At 35.6% G+C, this 20,277-nt stretch overlaps 1 protein-coding gene across 7 annotated transcripts in view; it reads left to right on the top strand.

Annotated features, from left to right (window-relative positions):
* SLC4A10 (solute carrier family 4 member 10) overlaps nt 1–20,277 on the top strand; it is a 285,441-nt gene that overhangs the window by 121,993 nt on the left and 143,171 nt on the right. For all 7 annotated transcript variants that reach the window (XM_072811530.1, XM_072811534.1, XM_072811529.1 and 4 more), the window contains exons 3-4: nt 8,699–8,845; nt 18,297–18,435. In XM_072811530.1, the coding sequence (XP_072667631.1) occupies nt 8,699–8,845; nt 18,297–18,435 (286 nt within the window). The remainder of the gene's footprint in view (nt 1–8,698; nt 8,846–18,296; nt 18,436–20,277) is intronic.

Genomic DNA, 20,277 nt, shown 5'->3' with positions numbered 1-20,277 from the left:
TCTTTTGCAGTGTAAAGACATGAATCTGGAAGATAAATGTCTACATCTCTATGAAGGTCTCTATTTTTTAGTCAACGTTTAACCTCCAAAGCTTGTCCTTTAATCCAGATTCCATTTTTCTTTACTTTAGGTCTCTAATCATGTAGAAACAGGAAATATTTTCTCTATGGTTTCATAGCCATAAATTGTGGCTTTTTCATCACTGTTACTTTGAAATTTTTTCCATTCTTAAGTTTTGAAATGTGCTTAGTATCTAAAGCATTATTATGTCTGTTATCTATATATTTTACTTAAAAATCATTTCTATTTATACAAAAGATTTATGTACTCAATAAAAATTTATTGAGCATCCAGAACTATCAAGCACTGTTCTAAGTATTTTGGGGATATATCAGCAAACAAAAAATCCCTGCCCTTCTTATGTTAAAAGACTTTGGGGAGAAACTAGAAAGTAAACACTAAATATAACAAGTTAACTACATGGTTATGTAAGTGCTATAGAAAAAAATAAAAATAGAGGATTCTGAGAAGCATAAAGGGTCAGAAATGGTAGGGTATAATATTAAATAGGTGTTTAGTGTAGGCTTCACTTTGAGAAGGTGAAATATGAGCAAAGACTTGAAAGAAGGGAGGAATTATCCAAGTAGGAAGAATGTTCCAGGCAGTGAAATGAGACAGAGGCAAGTTCCCAGGGTGACACTCAGAACAGCAAGGAGGCTATTGTGGCTGAAGTGAAATTGGGTGAGGAAGAGATCAGTAGGGAAGAGATCAGAGACCTAATAAGAGTGGGGCATGCAGATCACAGAAATCTTTGGAGAGCCCTCAAGAAATCTTGACCTTTTCTCTGAGTAAAATAAGATAACAACATTAGAAGAAAGAATGAATGACATGATCTAACTTTCATTTTTAAGAAGACTACACTGGCTGTTGTGTTTGGTGCAGACCATAGGGATAATGTTAGACTCATGATAGAACAGTCAGGAGACTATTGAAGTCATACAGGTTGGGTATGTTGTACAAGGCTCTGACCAGAATGGTGAAGTAAAATAATTCAAATTCTGGATATATTTTGCAGGTTGCTCGAATAGGTTTCCCATTGGATTGGTTGTGGGCTTAAGAAAAAGAGAGGAGCCTACAATGACTCCAAGATATTTGTCCTGAGCAACTAGAAAATTGTTATGTCATCAAATGAGATGGACAAGATTGTGGAGGAGGATTTTATAGGAGGGGCTAGGGATGGAAAAGAGTAGGAGTTTAATCCTGTACATGGTGTTAAAAAAATCCTTTTTAAAAAAAGATTTTATTTATTTACTCATGGGAGACACAGAGAGAGAGAGAGAGAGTGAGGCAGAGACATAGGTAGAGGGAGAAGCAGGTTCCCTGCGAGGAGCCTGGTGCAGAACTCAATCCCAAGACCCTGGGATCATGACCGGAGCCAAAGGCAGATGCTCAACCACTGAGGCACCCAGGTGTCCCACATGTTGATTTTAAATTGTATTTTAGACATGCAGTAGAGGTGTCAGATGAGCACTTGGATATACCAGTTTGGAGTCTGGGAAAGGGGTTGGAGATGGAGACACAAAATTGGGGGCTACCCACATAGAGGTGGCTGTAGGGCAGATTTAAGTTTTGTGGGGCCTGAAGCTTATGCATTTTTGAGGGTTCTCTAAGGGAAAAAATTAACATTTGAATATAAATTAGGTCAGAGGTGGATATTTATTTAGAATGAGAAAAAAATCAACAAATGATTATTTGGAAAGTGATAAATGGCACAAAATCCTAACATTTGGAGAAATAGCATGCTTTTAAAAATGAACTGACATAACCCTGTCATACTTTTTCCCCCTAAATTTTTGACCTCTAATATCAAGGATTTTTAAACAGAATTTTCTATTAAGGGTATGGAAAATTAACTCTATTATTATTAATTAAAATTTATTTTTTTATTAATGTAGCCTACAAAGGGTTCTTTCATCTTTACAACTGAATTAGTAATTACACAAAAATGTTTGGGGTTGTCTTAAAATTTAAGAAAACTTCTATCAGGTTTCTTGTATATATAACCCATGATATATAGAGGAATTTTCTGGAGACTAACTCTGGCTCTATGCAATTGAAACTTTGCTTCTTCTCTACTACTCACATACATTTATTTATTTATTTATTTATTTATTTATTTATTTATTTATTTATTCATGAGAGACACACACACAGAGAGAGAGAGAGAGAGGGAGGCAGAGACACAGGCAGAGGGAGAAGCAGGCTCCATGCAGGGAGCCCGATGTGGAACTCGATCCCGGGTCTCCAGGATCACGCCCTGGGCCAAAGGCCCGCTGAGCCACCCAGGGATCCCCCCCACATACTTCTAATGTGGCAGATTGTGATGCTTTGCATGTTATGATAACACTTCAGCCCTGGACCTTGTTGTCACAGTGTCAGATGAGTTTGGTACAATGGGTACAAGGAGTATTCCTCAAAACGATTCTAATTCCAGGATAGCTAACAATAACCTACTCATATATGGAAGTGCCTGCAAATCACATAAATACATTCCATTAAATCCAACCTAAATGTATCTACACCTCTATTTTCTCTTAGTTTCTCACGATGTCCACAGACACTTAAGTGCCTCCCATCATGAAAGTATTTTACATTAATAAATTTTCATAAAATATATGACCATTAGAATACAGTGTTAGTCCTCTCCCTTCTTACGTCTAATCTACTATGAGCTATGAATCTTGACTTTCTTTTTTTTTAATTAAAAGACTTTATTTTATTGAACAGTTGTAGGTTTGGTGAGGTAGTGCAGAAAGTACAGAAAGTTCCCATATACTCCATCCCTGCACACAGTTTCCCCTATTACTAACATTTTTCATTAACATAATACATTTGCAACTGATGAACCAGTATTAGAAGATAATTTTTAACTACATTTCCTAGTTTACATGAGGGTTCACTCTTTCTTTTTGTATATTTCTATGGGTTTTGACAAATGTGTAATATTACATATCCACCATTACAGTATCATAGTGTCACTTCTCTAAAAATGCCCTGTGCTTTACTGAAACATCCCTACCACCTATCCCTGAACCTCTGGAAATGTTTGGTAGTTTTACTGTCTCTATAGTTTCACTCTTTCCAGAATTTCATATAGTTGGAATCCTACAGCACATAGCTTTTTCACGGACTTCTTCAATTAGCAATATGAATTTAAGGTTTCTCCATGTCTTTTCATGGTAGATGGTTTTCTTCTTATTGTTTAATAATACTCCATTGTATGGCCATACCACAATTTGTTTATTCATTTATTTTTTATTATTTTTTAATAATAAATTTATTTTTTATTGGTGTTCAATTTGCCATCATACAGAATAACACCCAGTGCTCATCCCATCAAGTGCCCCCCTCAGTGCCCGTCACCCATTCACCCCCACCCCCCACCCTCCTCCCCTTCCACACCCCTAGTTCGTTTCCCAGAGTGTTTATTCATTTAAAGGATATCTTAGTTGTTTCCCATTTTTTGACAATTATGATGAATAAAGCTGCTATAAACATTTGTGTGCAGGGTTTTTTTTTTTAAAAGAATTTTATTTATTTATTCATGAGAGACACAGAGAGAGAGAGAGAGGCAGAGACACAGACAGAAGGAGAAGCAGGCTCCATGCAGGGAGCCTGATATGGGACTCGATCCCGGGACTCCGGGATCACAGCAGCCAAAGGCAGATGCTCAACCGCTGAGCCACCCAGGCATCCCATGTGTGCAGGTTTTTATGTTGATGTTCGCTTTCAACTCATTGGATAAATACCTAATGGGTGAATTCAGTATTTAGATTAGAATCTAGACATAGATATTACATCTTTCACAAAAATTAACTCAAAATGGATGATAGGCTTAAATGTAAAACAGAAACTTGTGCAACTCACAGAAGGTAACATAGAAGAAAATCTAGGTGACTTTGAGTTTAATGATGACTTTTAGATATAACACCAAAAACATAATTCATGACAGAAAAGTTGATAAATTGAACATCTTTAAAATTAAAACATATGCTCTATGAAAGATACCATTACAAGTGAAAAGACAAGCTAAAGAGAAAATTCTTGAAAAGGCATTTCTAATAAAGGACTTATATCCAAAATATACAAAGAACTCTTAAATCTCAACAATAAGAAAACAAAAATCTAATTACAAAATAGGAAAAAATCTGAACGGACACCTCACCAAAGAAGAAATACAGATAGTAAATACGTGTGTGAAAAGATGCCCAATATTGTAGGTCATTAGGGAATTGCAAGTTAAAAGAATGAGGTATCACTACATACCCATTAGAACAGCTAAAATCCAAAATACTGACAACATCAAATGTTGGCAAGAATGTGGAGCTACAGGAACTTTTATTCACTGATGGTTGGAATGCAAATGGTACAGCCACTTTGGAAGACGGTCTGGCAGTTTCTCCTATAGGTAAACATAGGCTTACCATGTGATCCAGAATTCAGTCATAGTTATTTACCCCAGTGAGTTTTGATATTTTAACCAGCCTTGCAAGATTCTGCCTCAGGAAACTCCTTCAGCTTGGTCTTCTTTGCATTTAATGTCCTTAAGACATCAGTTCAGCTGTGTGTCTTGGCATCCTCTTATCTGATTATGCTTGGATGTGGTTTCAGATGGTTTATTTTAGCCTTGACTTGGCAACTTTTTAGGATGTTACTTTTGGCACATGCCCATCAAATCTGCATTTCACAAACAAAGAAAATATTCACTATACCCAGCCAGGCCCTCTGGACTTGCATCTTAAGTCCTGGTGCCCCGTCTCTTTGTCCATCTGGGGAATGGTTATCTTAATCAGTAATTATTAGAAACATTTTGCAATCTTAAGATTTTGTTTAAGTACCACCCTCTGTAAAGCCTTTATTTGCAAGTCTAGGAAATATTCATTGCCTAAACTTCCTCAATTTCAGTCATTTCTTCATTTACTGAAATTGCTCTTATGAAGATAACAGATAAACATTCATTTCCAACTGCAATGGCTGGTTTTGAGTCTTAATCTTGTTTTGGCTCCTTTATAGCATATAAACTAGTAAATGTCCCCTTCTTCAAACTCTCTCTGTTTTTTTTAATTTTTTAAATTTTGAAATGAAACAAAAAAGCTTAGGTACAGAAAAGAAAAGTATAGAAAGCTTATGTTTAAATTTTAGATATTATTGAAAGAAAAACTTTTATCAAGGACAGAACATTTCTGCTACCCCAGAAGCTCCTCATGTGCCTCATGTGCCTCTTCCCAATCACAGCTCTTATTAACTTTTGTGCCAGAGGTAATAAGTATTCTGACTTTTGGTTTGATCTTTTCCTATGTATGCATCTCTGAGCAATATATTTTAGTTTTTCTATTTTTAAAGTCTTAAAAATAAATTCTATTATATATATATTTTAATCAATAATATGTGAGATTTATCTATGTTGTTATGCATATTTCTGGTTTGTTCATTATTGTCATATATGTCCCATTATGTGAATACCCCCTACTTTATACATTGTTTTAATGGATTTTTGGGTTGTTTCCAGCACTTTTTTTTAAAAAAAGATTTTATTTATTTATTCATGAGAGACACACAGAGAGAGGCAGAGACACAGGCAGAGGGAGAAGTAGGCTCCATGCAGGGAGCCCGACCTGGGACTCACTCAATCCCGGGTCTCCAGGATCACACCCCAGGCTGAAGGCGGCGCTAAACCGCTGAGCCACCAGGGCTGCCCCAGCACTTTTTTTACAAGCAGTGCAGCTGTAGAGATTCTTATACATGTCTCTTATACTTCTATACATCTTCATGCAATTTTCTAAGATCCAGGGAAATTGCTGCATTATAAAGTATGTATATCTTCAATTTCAATAAAAAATGCTATACTGAAAAAAAAATGCTATATTGTTTCAAAGTAGTTTTGTAAAATACTACTGGTACTCTATGAGAAATTGGTCTGCACCACACCAAGACATAGAATTGTCAACCAATCAACTTTTGCCAAGATGGTGGGAGTATAGAGAGATCTCCTTATGGTTTGAATTTCTATTTCCCTGAGAACTAGTGCAGTTGAGGACCTTTTCTTACATTTAGTAGCAGTTTGTATTTTCTTTTTTATTAAGTGCCTGTTAAGTTTTTTGTCTATGTTCCCACTGGGTTTTCATTTTTTCTTAGGATTTATAGGATTTCTTTTTATATCTAGCTTATTAGTTCTTTATCAGTTATATGTGTTAGAAATGTATTTTTTAGAAATGTATTTTTATGCCTTGTAGCCCTCCCAGCTTATAATGAAGAGAAGTTCCTGACTTAAATATAATAAAACTTATTAATCATTTCTTTTATGAATACTACTCTTTAAGAATTGTTTCCCAACCTGGCATTAGGAAGACATTTTCCAGAGACAATAGAGATAAAAAGCAGGTGTCTAATCTCCCATATTTAATTGAAGCTCTGTGACTTAATTTTTTTAAGCACCTAATTTCTTTTTTCTGACTCTTAGATGCTAGTTTTATGCAAGGCTCCATCTGAATTCTCTTCATCGCTCTGCACATTCCCCCCAGTTAATAACCTTCAACATATTAGAGAATAATAATGTTGTGATGTTCCAAGTAATTTGCAATTACTAACATTTAAGATGCCAAATTTGTGAATTATTTTAAGTATACAACTTTGTGGTATATCTTGATATTTCATAAGGTAAATTCTCCCTCCTTGAGCTTCATCAAGATGTTAGTGTTTATTTTTCTTTTAAGTTTTCTTACTATATTTTAGATGATTTGTTCTAGTTACGTTGAAATAGTAACATCAGAAATTTGTGATTGTATTGAATTTATAGATTAATTAATGTATGTCTGTTTTGCGGTTCACATCTTCTCTTCACTTATTCTGATATGTTTGTTCAGGGAGAGGATACCCAGAGCAATACATTACACTTGTGAGCTCCCCTTTTTACATAAGTTGGGAGGGCCAAAACCTGCTGACTTATAAAAATAAAATAATGTATTGTTTATATTTGTATTATTGATATGTAGCACAATACTGCAGAATAAAATGTTTGTTATTTCAGTAAATGTTTGTTAGGCATCTGTTGTATGCCAAGCCTGTGTCAGGTGCCAGTGATACAAACTGACTAACATAATAGCCTTCTTAGTGAAGATTTATAAGAAGAAAACTTCTTATAGGTAAATAATTACAATCAAGAGTTATTAAGTATTAGAGAGCCCTTGAGGAAGAAACTGGTCAACTATATTTAGAATGAGAAGGCATGAAAAATTTTATACTTGGCCATAATCCTTGAACTGAGACTTCATGAGATAGTCAGGAGGGACAAAGACATTTCCTATAGTTAGGGAATAGGAACAGTGTTAAATAAAAACAGAGACTTGAGAACATCTGGCTAAAGGATTAAAGGGGCTCACGCTGGCTCATAGTGTGTGAGGCAGAGTGTATTTAGAAGCCTGGCCAGAGAAATAGGCAGAGGTCAGATATTATTTGACCTTAAAGAGTACTTAAAAGCTTTATCTTATAGGCAGCAGAGAACAACCAATGAGTTTAAAGCAGGGGAGTAATGTAGTCAGATTTGCATTTTTGGAAAAAAAAAAAGCCATCAGCACTCAGGATGGATAAAAGGTAATACAAGAGTGCAGCTAGGAAAGAAAAAAAAAAAAAAAAAGCAGGAAGGAGAATGTTCTAATAGTCCTGATGGGAAATGATCAGAGTCCAACTAAGACAGTAGCACTAGGGATACTGAAGAAAGAATGGATTTTAGAGATGTAAAGAAGGACCTGATCATAAATTAGATGGTCTTTGAGATGACTGGATAGATGGTGCATTTACTAAGATAGAGGATAGATGGTTAATACTTGGGAGACAGAAAAGAGTGAGTTCAAACATGGACATGTTGAGTTTGACATACCTGTGGGAAGGATATACAAATAATATGTGTAATAAGTGGTGGATACATAGGCTTGCAGTCCAAGAGAGCAATCTGGCATCAAATTTTAGGTCTCAGAGCCTATAATAAATATGTATCAGCTGAAATCATAAGGTCAAATATAGAGCCTGGGGATCTCCAACCTTGAATGGGTAAATAGAAGAACCACAAAGGAAACTGATATGAACAAAACAAAGGAGGAGGAGGAGTACCAGGAGAAAGTGGTCATAGAAAGGAGAGTGATCAATAGCATCAAGTGTCACAGATAGATATAATAGAACTGAAAAAATTCCATGGGAGTTTGGCATTACTGTGGACCTTGGTGAAATCTGTTTCATGAGATAGTGATTGTTTCACATACCGAACTGTGAAGGGCAGGGAACTGGTGAGATAACAGTTAGTTGAGTGTAGGGAGAAAATAAAATAAATTTTCTTTATGAGAAGAGTATAATTATAAACTATGAGGGATAGATATAAAGAGATTAATACAATTAATAAATTAATGGTGATTATAAGATATATAACCAAATAATTAGCATTATAAATGTTTGTGGTAGATCTGTGACATATTTAAATAGGTATAAGGGCCAAAATACCCTGCAAGTCACAAGCTTTTACATACTATACACACTCAAAAATGGTTTGCTGGATTGAACTGAATTGAGTTCTATTAATATGTAAATCATCATCTTCTGTGCTCTGGAATAATTCAGAGTTTAATTTGTGCATTTGCTTCTGATGAAGGTCATCGGACACTATTTATTGGAGTACATGTGCCCCTGGGAGGAAGGAAAAGTCATCGACGTCACAGGCATCGTGGTCATAAACACAGAAAGAGAGACAGAGAGAGAGATTCAGGATTAGAGGATGGAAGGGAGTCACCTTCCTTTGGTAAGAAACTTTCTTCTTGTTATGTTTTTATTAAATTACCATGGTAATAATATTATACTTGCTCAATCCATAATTAGAGGTTATACCTCATACTCATAAAATTGCTTATACTTTTACAAAAGATGTTGGCTGGTCAGATGGGGGAGAAGTGACAGGGAAAAGACTTGATCTTTATTTTTCTCGAATTGTGTTTTGTGAAATTGAGAATTGGCTTAGATTTGTGACTGAAGAAACACACAGAATTTGTCAACCTTAGTTGTATAAACCCTTGATAATGTGTACAAATAATAGTCATTGCTGTAAGCAGTTAAAAATCCCAGGGGGAAATGCCTTTATTAAGTCCTTACATACTTTTTTTTTTTTTTAAAGATTTTACTTATTTATTCATGAGAGAATATGGTAGTTGGTAACAATATCTGAGTGCTATGAAAGCCTGTGGACATAACATAACCAAGAGCCTGGCTTTCAGTTTCTTGACATTTCTGTCTCCTATGACCCTCTCCTCCACTGTACCTAGGTCACCTAACTCATCCATAGTCACTCTACCTCTGAGGTTATCAGTGCATTTGCTTTGGTTTCTGACCCTGCGTCTCTCCTGCTTGCCTGCCTATGCAAATGATTGACCTCTATTTTTTTTTTATCCATGCTATCATCTTTCTTTCATTATTTTCTTATCCTACTCTGATTTCATAGCCTATAATTTTAATAATACTTTTGTTAATCTTCTAAATATCATAGTTCCCTGTTTTAATTTTATTCATACTTTCACTCCCACTTACCCATACTTCTGTTGGGGTCACTCTGTGTTCCTGCTCTCTCTCTGCCACCCCGATGGGCACGCTGTGCTGGATGTACCCATTCGCCATGGCAGATTGTAACTATTTAAATTCATGATGCAATCAACCTTCACAGTGCCTTCCAGTTCTATTGTGTTTCTTTGATTCTTAAATTAACTGTTTTTCAAACTTTTTCATCACTCTCCACCATCCCTTTTTTCACTATGACTTAGCAGATACTTTCTACTTTGGAGGCAAATTATGTCATGAGAATAAACTCATTCACTTTCCTATTAGACATTAGATATTAAAATGATGATATATATCATTACACATTTGTCCAAACCCACAGAATTTGCAACACCAGGAGTGATCCCTAAAGTAAAATATTGGACTTTGGGTGATTATGATGTCTTTATGTAGGCCCATCCTTGGTAAAAAGAAATATACCATTCTGGTGGGCGATGCTGATTCTGGGGGAGGCCCTGCATATGTGGGGGAAAAGGGTATATGAGAAATCTCTATACCTTCCTCTCAATTGTGTTCTAAGCCTAAAACTGCTCTAAAAGATAAAGCCTTAAAAAATAGGGTGCCTCAGTTTTTAATGTTTTTAAATGTTATTGTTCACACTAATATGCAATGTACATCTTCTACATGATTATGTATATTCAAGAAGTAGAAAAAGAAATTACATTTATATAGCATATTTGCTTCAGGCATTGTTTCTTTTTTAGAATGTTAATAATATAAGGCTTGGTTTTATTACCAAATATTTTAGGAAGTTTGTCAAATGAGATTTTACAGCAAAATGAACAAGAATTGAGTCAATAGCCAAGTCTTGTGTTTCACTACCTCTTCAAAGGAAGATGCCAATTTCCTGAATGGAATATGAATATTTATTTGAAATGAGACTGATGAATTCCTATAAATATCAGATGTACTTAAGAAAATCAACAGTGCAACATATACATTTCCGATCCAGTATCTTAAATAAGAACCTGGTACTATCTTTTTCCTAAAAGTATACAATCCGGTGATAGTTATCTAATACCTATGAAACCAAATCTTATCAGAATCAAATTAAATACTTCTAATTAGCCTGTTATTTTTGTGGCCGGTTGTTTTGGACCAAAAAAAAAAAAAAAAAAAGAAAAAATCAGTACTTTATGTTTTTTTTTTTTTTTGAAGGGGGCGATGTTTTTAAAGATTTTATCTATTCTGTTTACTTGACAGAGAGAGAGAGAGCACAAGCAGGGGGAGCAGCAGGCAGAGGGAGAGGGAGAAGCAGATTCCCTGCTGAGCAGGGAGTTGGCTCAGGCTCAGGGCTGGATCCCAGGGTCATGACCTGAGTCGAGGAAGGCTGATGCTTAACCTACTGAGCCACCCAGGTGCCCCAAGATAAGGAAGAACTTTAAGAAAACTAAAAATGCAAAATCAAAACCAACAATAGAAATACTAAAATGCAGAACTGTTATTGTAGAGAATCAAGTGGATAATCTGAGAAACTAACTCAAACTACAAAGGAAAAAGACAAAGAACAGGTATTACTAATTTAACATGTAGATAATATTCACAAAGAAAATATCAAGGTAAGTGGAACAGAATCAAATAAAATAGGAATATGTGCTGTAAATGGAAAAATATCAGTGTATGCACATTGGAAAGACTTTCTAACACACCCACCAGTAGGCCTGTCTTAGGAATTTTCTTAATTAAAAGGACCTAGAAAAATGTACTGCTTTTTAGCCTCCTTCATTATTTGGACTGTCTTTTAAGATTAATACCAATGCCCTTTCAATTAAGTTATTGTAAGACAAAGCAGAGATAGACATAGAGATAGTATATGAAAATTACTGACTCATAGAAAATACTAACAAATTAAAACTCTGTTTTGTCTTTTTTCTCACTTTTCATAATCTCATCAAAGTCAACCACTATTTCAATAAAACAGTTTAAAGATTACTGACCCATTTATGAATATAAAAGAATTATGATCATTTGTAAGATTCTTGTAACTGCTACAATGAATACTCTTAGTGGGATTTAATCAAAAGTAACTATTTCTGTCTTACACCATCTCTTTGTATTTATTCAGTGGATCTAATTGTTAGTCTTCTCCCAAATGAAAACACTGGTGGGCTCCCCAACTTTTCTAGTCACTTTTAGGTAACTCAAAGTCCTCTATCAGTAATTAAAATAAATAGTCTCATGTAATAGTGAAAAATTGAACTTAGATTTAACCCTCAGGCTTTTCCCCTTCCCTGGCCCAGGCCTGCTGCAATTGAGGAAAGAGGATGTAGTTGCCTTTTTTTTCCCTCCTACCTTGACCTTCTCCTCCCAGATGCTCCATCATTGTCCTAACTGGTTTCTGATCCCTTCAGGTTTGGAGCATAGGAAATGAAAACCAACTAAAGGGGATGGAGCAAGAAAGTTCTTATTTAATTAGTACTATTGCAAGCTGATGTCACATTCTCTAGGGTTAACAAGAATTTGAATCTACTCATTCTCCCCTGCAGGATCTCTCACCTGCTTTATTGTTTATTCCTCCTCAACACCTAGGCATTCAGCTATAGTAATAGATTCTCTCTGGGGAGGTCTTGTCTCTGTTGCATAGCAGCCTCTTGGACAGAAGCCCATGTTCTACATTCTCTCTCTTCCTCTGTTTTTCTCTCTCTTGTGTGGCCCATATATGATTCACAGAAAATACACATACCCTTACTGCCTTGATAAATACTAGAAAGGTATGTTATCTACAGCAGCAGTCTCAGCCATCAGCAGCTAGGCAAACTTTGTGTTTTTCAGGCAGAAATCATACCCTAGTCCACTGCAGGAGGCATACCAAGCCCTTTTAATGCCCATGGAGCAATACTTGCTTGACCTGAGGGAGGGGCAGACATCCCTCTATCCTGCCTTTTAAGGGAACAAGGAGACTTGGGACTCACATTATAGTTTACTCTGAAAAAGTCCTCTCCAAAATGTGTCTACTGTTTTCAACTTATGACTCTTTATTAGCCCTAGTGTGGGTGAGGAGTTAGATGACTAGGTTTTCAGGAACACGGTTGGTGAATTCTGCAAGTAGTCTTACATCCTCTTTGGAGACAAATACACTTGTTCTTGATGCTTCAGCTGAAATATTTATTTTATTAATCTTTTACCTTATAACCAAATGAGCTAATTAGCATTAATAGCAATAAATATATTATTTCAATTACGTAAATGAATTAAATGTAAGACTCCAAATGAATAGACTGTATATAACATTAAAAATATGAGCAAAATCTTAAAGTTCAAAGGCAGATGGAGGATATTGATCTGTAGACACCAAAGACATGAACTTGAATAGAACCATCAAAATAATCATTTTTGAACAATTTCATAAGATAGATTATCTGAATATTGATTTACCTAAAGTACAACAAGGATAAAGAGGAAGAAACAAGGATGAGGTATTTCAGAAATGCATAATGTTAAACATTTCATATTGCAAATCTGCTCCCTTGAGCTAAATGTCATAGTGCAAGAGGCTTCCTATCTTCATGACCGTAAGATCACATTTGTGAAATGCAAATTTCCCAATTCACTTCTGTGATTATACTTGTTATGCTGCTATGGAAAATATATTTTTCAACATATTTGTTGACTATTCTCCAGAAAGTGCCTAAAAAATAAAGAACTTTGGAACTGGGCCAATAGAAAGGAGAATATTTTCTTTTCTTTTTTTTTTTTTTTTTAAGATTTATTTATTTATGATAGAGAGAGAGAGGCAGAGACACAGGAGGAGGGAGAAGCAGGCTCCACACTGGGAGCCTGATGCGGGACTCGATCCTGGGACTCCAGGATCGCGTCCTGGGCCAAAGGCAGGCGCTAAACTGCTGAGCCACCCAGGAATCCCCGAATATTTTCATTCATTATTAGGAAACATGTACTTAAGAGCATGGTATTAATATGTAAATAAAACAATATGAATAATATAGCTAATAATGAAAAGGTAAAAGTTTTCTAGGAAACTTGCTTAGTTACAATTCTATTAGGGATTTTTTTTTCAGTAGTGTAACTATGTAAGTTTGATTTTCTTAACTAACCACTTATTGAAAATGTAGTCTATATTCCAAGTGGAGACAGCATATTTATTAATTTCTGATTGTAAAATAATACATGGTCTCTGGAATTCCAGTGCTATTGAACATGACTAGCCAAATCCTGTAGCTCTTATTCAATTATCATCATCGGTTCTATAATATCTGACATTATTGACTCCCAGTTCTTTGAAACCCTATTCAAACATGTCTCCTGTTATATTACTCTCTCCATCAGCTCTATGGTCAATAAGGGCAGAGACTTTTTTGTTTATATCAATCTAATTCACTGCTTAGAATAGCACCTGACCTAGGGAAGGTACTCATTTAATGCAACAATCCTTTTACATACTTGTGTATTCCTTTTCTGATTCTTTTGTTAACTCCTCTTCTCCCAAATTTTGAAGTTGACTATTCTCCCTATGTTGAGTCTTTTTCTCTCCCTACTTTTTGAGTCCTTATTCATTATAATCATATGACTTCTCTAAATGCCACCCACATGTCTCTACCACTGACCCTGTTTTCTTTTTCCACAATCAAATATCCAGCCGCCCTATGACCATCTTTATATGCTTGTCCCGTAGTCACCTCAAATTCAGCATATCTAAAAATTGTTTTCTGAGCTCTCAGTCTGTAATAGTGGTTGTCAGGATGACAACCCCAGGTTTTTTTTTTTTTTTGAGAAATAATTGACATACATCACTGTGTAAGTTTAAGGTGTACAGCATGATGGCCTGATTTACATATATTGTGAAATGATTACCACAGTAGGTTAATCACCGTCCAATCTCCATTATCTCATATAGATACAATAAAAACAGAAAAAAATTATTTGGATAAGAACTTTTAGGATCTATTCTCTTAACAACTTTCCTAAATATCATACAACAATGTTAGCTATAGTCATCATGTTTACATTACATGCCTGGTACTTATTCATCTTGTAACTGGAAGTTTATATCTTTCAACCAACTTTTTCCAATTCTCCTAGCCCCACCCCCTGCCTCTGGTAACCACAAATCTCTTTTTCAATGAGTTCGGTGGGGACTTTTGTGTGTGTATGTATTTGTTTTTTTTTTTTATCTTTTTTTTTTTAATTTATTTTTTATTGGTGTTCAATTTACTAACATACAGAATAACCCCCAGTGCCCATCACCCATTCACTCCCACCCCCCGCCCTCCTCCCCTTCCACCACCCCTAGTTCGTTTCCCAGAGTTAGCAGTCTTTACGTTCTGTCTCCCTTTCTGATATTTCCCACACATTTCTTCCCCCTTCCCTTATATTCCCTTTCACTATTATTTATATTCCCCAAATGAATGAGAACATATAATGTTTGTCCTTCTCCGACTGGCTTACTTCACTCAGCATAATACCCTCCAGTTCCAGCCACGTTGAAGCAAATGGTGGGTATTTGTCATTTCTAATAGCTGAGTAATATTCCATTGTATACATAAACCACATCTTCTTTATCCATTCATCTTTCGATGGACACCGAGGCTCCTTCCACAGTTTGGCTATCGTGGCCATTGCTGCTATAAACATCGGGGTGCAGGTGTCCCGGCGTTTCATTGCATTTGTATCTTTGGGGTAAATCCCCAACAGTGCAATTGCTGGGTCGTAGTGCAGGTCTATTTTTAACTGTTTGAGGAACCTCCACACAGTTTTCCAGAGTGGCTGCACCAGTTCACATTCCCACCAACAGTGTATGAGGGTTCCCTTTTCTCCGCATCCTCTCCAACATTTGTTGTTTCCTGCCTTGTTAATTTTCCCCATTCTCACTGTTGTGAGGTGGTATCTCATTGTGGTTTTGATTTGTATTTCCCTGATGGCAAGGGATGCAGAGCATTGGTATTTGTTTCTTTGTTTTTTTGGTTTTGATTCCACAGATAAGTGAGATCATATAGTATTTATCTTTCTCTGTCTGACTTATTTCACTTAACATAAGGCTGTCAAGGTTGATCCATGTTACAACTGTCTTTTAATCAATGGCACTATTATTTTCTCACTCTCCCTACTTAAAATTCTAAATCTATATGATCATTATAACCATCACCACTACCACTAGCATTAGCATCAATCATCATAAGTAAAATTTATATAATGTTTTATAATCTGCAAGGTATTGTAATAATTTTCTCTCATAGCACTTGTTTCTACCTTTTGCCAAGAGACTGATTTTGACTATGTAAAATATGTAATATACTATTGTACAATAAATTTAAAGTTACAATCGAGATAAGTGTAACAAAGAGAATCAAAGTGCTATGAATTAGTATAACAGATGTCTAATTTAATTGTTTGCATAGGAATGTGCCTATATGTGTGTTTGTGTGTGTATTTTGCAAGCCTGATTGGGCACATTGAAGTAGATGCTGAAAGATATACAGGGGAGCTAGAGAAAACAGTGTGTGCAGTGACCCTGATATGAAAAGGAACATGGTATTTTTAAGAATCCAAAAGAAAGCTAATGTACCCAGAATGGAATAACAAGAGAAAGAGTGGCAAAAGACAAGGCAAGTGAGATGGGTAGGGTCTAGGGCCTCATTACAAACATTCATTTATACAGAAAGTAGGATGCTGTATTATATTTATATGATTTGTATGTTTTTCACATTCAACTTCTGAAGTCCTCTCAGTTGTGACTATGATAACCTAATATTATAAATAACTGATGAATTGATTTTCACAACAAATTAAAGTTATAGAATTCAGTAATCATTCGGTTTGTTACTGATTTACTTATTCTTTTAGGTTTTATTTATTTTTTTAAAAAGATTTTATTTATTTATTTATTTATTTATTTATTATTTATTTATTTATGAGGGAGAGTGAGAGATAAATAGCACATGAGCAGAGAGAGGGCAGGACAAGCAGACTCCCTGCTGAGCATGGGGTTTGGTCCCTGGGATCATGACCTGTGCTGAAGGCAGACCCTTAACCAACTGAGCTACCCAGGCAGACTTTTTTTGTGTTTAAAAAAAAATATTTGAGAATACCAAATGTTTTGCTGAAATAACATTGAATTTGTAAGATAGTTTTCCACTATTGAGCCTTTCCATTAGTGTATATTCATTCATTTACTTAGGCCTACTTTTATATCGTTTAATGAGGTTTTATCATTTTCATCACAAATGTATTACATAATTTAAAAAAATTCTTTTTTTTAAAGAATTTATTTTTTTTTTAATTTTTATTTATTTATTTATGATAGTCGCAGAGAGAGAGAGAGGCAGAGACATAGGCAGAGGGAGAAGCAGGCTCCATGCACCGGGAGCCCGACGTGGGACTCGATCCCGGGTCTCCAGCATCGCACCCTGGGCCAAAGGCAGGCGCTAAACCGCTGCGCCACCCAGGGATCCCCAATTTAAAAAATTTCTTAGATAACTTTATTTTTTCCTTCTAAAATTAATGGTTTTTTTTCCTAATAGATTTTTTAATTATTTTTACGACAGTATAGGAATAGAGTGGATTTTGTATTTTGTCCAGTGACCTAGTATTTGTATCACCAATGATTTTAACCTTAACAAGTCTATCAGAAATGCAGGCATGTCCTTAGTGCCTTCATCTCCCCCACAACAAAAACCTATTAACACCTTTGGATGTTTTCCCTACCCTCTTTTCTGTAGCCATCACACAGTGGAATGAGTGAATGCCACCTCATGGGTAGCATGGGCAAATAGGTCAGATTGGACTAACTGTCCTCAAGCAGTTACTCTAAAAACAGAGTCTAGACCTAGTTATCAACTGAACTGGAAACTCTAAGGCCAACTAGCTGGACAGGAAGCCTTGTAGGAAACACTGTCAATCTATGTCCCCAGATAATATAGGTCTCTGTTTCAGAGTCCCCCAAATTGTGAACAACATGTTCTTTTCAGGAACATCATGTGCACCTTTGAGATTGTGTGTCTTGTGTCCAAACCACACATTATTTTGCTCCTTTATCAAAAACATAGTGACTTGTGCCATCGTCATGGTCATAAGAGATCTTCTAATGTTTAAGCAAACACCACCAGTAGATGATGTAGCATGCAGATAATTTTGGATTTGGTTTCCATTTATATAACATTCTGAAAAGGCAAAACTATAGCAGTGGAGACCAGATTAGTGGTTGTCAGGGGTTGGGGAAAGGGCAAAGGTATGACTATAAAAAAACATCACAGGGAGTTTGTGGTGAATTACATTCAGTATGATTTTAGTATAAGTGAATTTTATCAGAGTCTGTTCTGAATATTACCATGAAGTATAGCATATATGGTGAGAGAAAATGTGCGTGCGTGAGGAAGATACAGAGTTTCTATGATGAGTGCTATAAATAATCCAAAAATAATCATAATATTAAATATTTTTGATAATGTATATATCCTATATTTACATTTTACATAATTATGCTCCCAAATTATACTAGACTTCATGTAATGCTAAATTTAGGTTCTTTTTTTCTTTCTAAATTTAGTTTTATTTCCCAAGTATATTCTGGATGAGGTGTTGCAATAAAGGGGCAGGGAGGTGTGAGTTTGGATTGGTGTTGAAGGTGATGACCAGGAAATTTTAAGCTTGAAGTCATGGTAATGCGTGTTCATGTCTCTCACTTTCTATAGACACCCCATCACAGCGAGTACAATTTATTCTTGGAACTGAGGATGATGATGAGGAACACATTCCTCATGACCTTTTCACAGAACTGGATGAGATTTGCTGGCGTGAAAGTGAGGATGCTGAATGGCGAGAAACAGCCAGGTGAGGATTTTTGTTGAAAGAAGAAAGTATATTAAAGGATGTTCATGCTATCTATTGGAAAAGAGATTTGTAAAGCCACGATTTTGCAAACATTCATGAGTGCTGTTGATTTCTGAAATTGCTCATCTGGCCTGGGCATATCCTGTAATGGGATATGGGTCAGAATGAAATCTGAAGGCAGCAATTATAGTAAACAGTGACGCAGAGCCAGCAACAGCTGCAGCCTGAAAGATCAACAGTGGCATAATTTGTGTGTCATCAGGAAAACAATAGGAATTTAAAAGTAATTTATTTCTATCTTTTCAACTGCTGGCCTGTGCCAAAACTAGTGATATTATATGATAATTTGAATGTGGGACTTTTTTAAAGAAAAGGAAAACATTTTAAGAGGCTTTAAGTAGAGTCCTGGATATATTTATGTACTATCTGGTGAGGATAAAAATATTTTGTAATGTTTCTAGGATATGCATACACTTAAACATAGTGTTTTTTCAAAATAACTTTTAAAAAACTACGTTTTAAAAAACTACTATAACTAATATTTCTATATTTCTATATTGCCATGCAATTGATGAATTGCTATAAATATATATTTTTAAGATGTTACTTATTTATTCATGAGAGACACAGAGAGAAAGAGAGGCAGAGACTCAGGCAGAGGGAGAAGCAGGCTCCTCCCAGGGAGCCTGACGTGGGACTCGATTCCGGGTCTCCAAGGTCACACCCTGGCTGAAGGTGGTGCTAAACTGCTGAGCCACCCAGGCTGCCCAATGAATTGCTATAAAAGAATAATAAGCTAAATTTTGCATTTACTTTTCATTTACTCATTTTTGCTTTTTTGCTCATTTATTTAACAGACATTTATGAAATATCTATTATGTGCCAGGTATAATGGCTAAAAAACAACAAGAATCTTAGATCTTGCCTTTAACAATCTCACAGTTTAATGAGGGATTTAGACAAGTAAACAAAGTTATAAATATTGTATAATGAATGCTTTGATACAGGTGTGCACAAAGAACTATGGGCACACCTCGGGTTTTCCATTAGCCACTGCCTCCCAAATTTTATTGTGAATACAAATCACCTTGGGTCTTGCTGTAATATAGATAGATTCAGTAGGCCTCAGGCATGGAGTCTCAGTTTCTGCATTTCTAGTAAGCTTCCAGCTGATGTCACACTAATGTTTTTGGTTTGAGGATCACATTTTGAGTAGCAAGGATCTAAACCACAAGGGTGGAGAAGGGATTAGGATAGCTTTCCTGGAGGAGATGATTCCTGAGATGACTCTTGAAGGGTGAATTGGACTTAGCTGGGAAGAAAAGCAGAAGGGATGGTATTCTAGGAAGAGGAGGCAGGGTATACTTGAACACGTCCATTGACACAGGTTTGATTATTTTATTAGGTTATCCCTTCCATGGTCACACAGCTTTCATTGTCAGAAATTCTTCTTGTTGGCCATATTTGTTAGTGGCCCAGGGATTGAACAGTCTTCTGAGAGCCACAGTACATCATTAGATCATATTAAACTTTTGATTGCATTTAATCATTGCCTTAACTCTACCCAGAGTTAGTGTGAAATTAAATGTTCAGTCATATTATAAATAATATTGGCTTAATTAATTCTTGTTTGATACATTTCAAATAGTCTTTACAGATCTCTTTTATTTAAAAAATACTAAAAGTAAATAGAAGAAAATTAAAATGGCTGTTACCTAGTTCCTCTCTGTTAACATTAAAAAATAAAATAAAATGAACTGCTAGTATTTATAATTCCAAAAGTATGGAAAGATAAAAAAGCAAAAGTATCCTCTAGTCTTGTTCACATTACCTGTCTTCAAA

This window comes from Canis lupus, chromosome 34, assembly GCF_048164855.1.
Source record: "Canis lupus baileyi chromosome 34, mCanLup2.hap1, whole genome shotgun sequence".
In the NCBI taxonomy this organism is placed as follows: domain Eukaryota; kingdom Metazoa; phylum Chordata; class Mammalia; order Carnivora; family Canidae; genus Canis; species Canis lupus.
The sequence above is the reverse complement of the archived record's forward strand: the minus strand, read 5'-3'. Positions and strand labels throughout refer to the sequence as shown.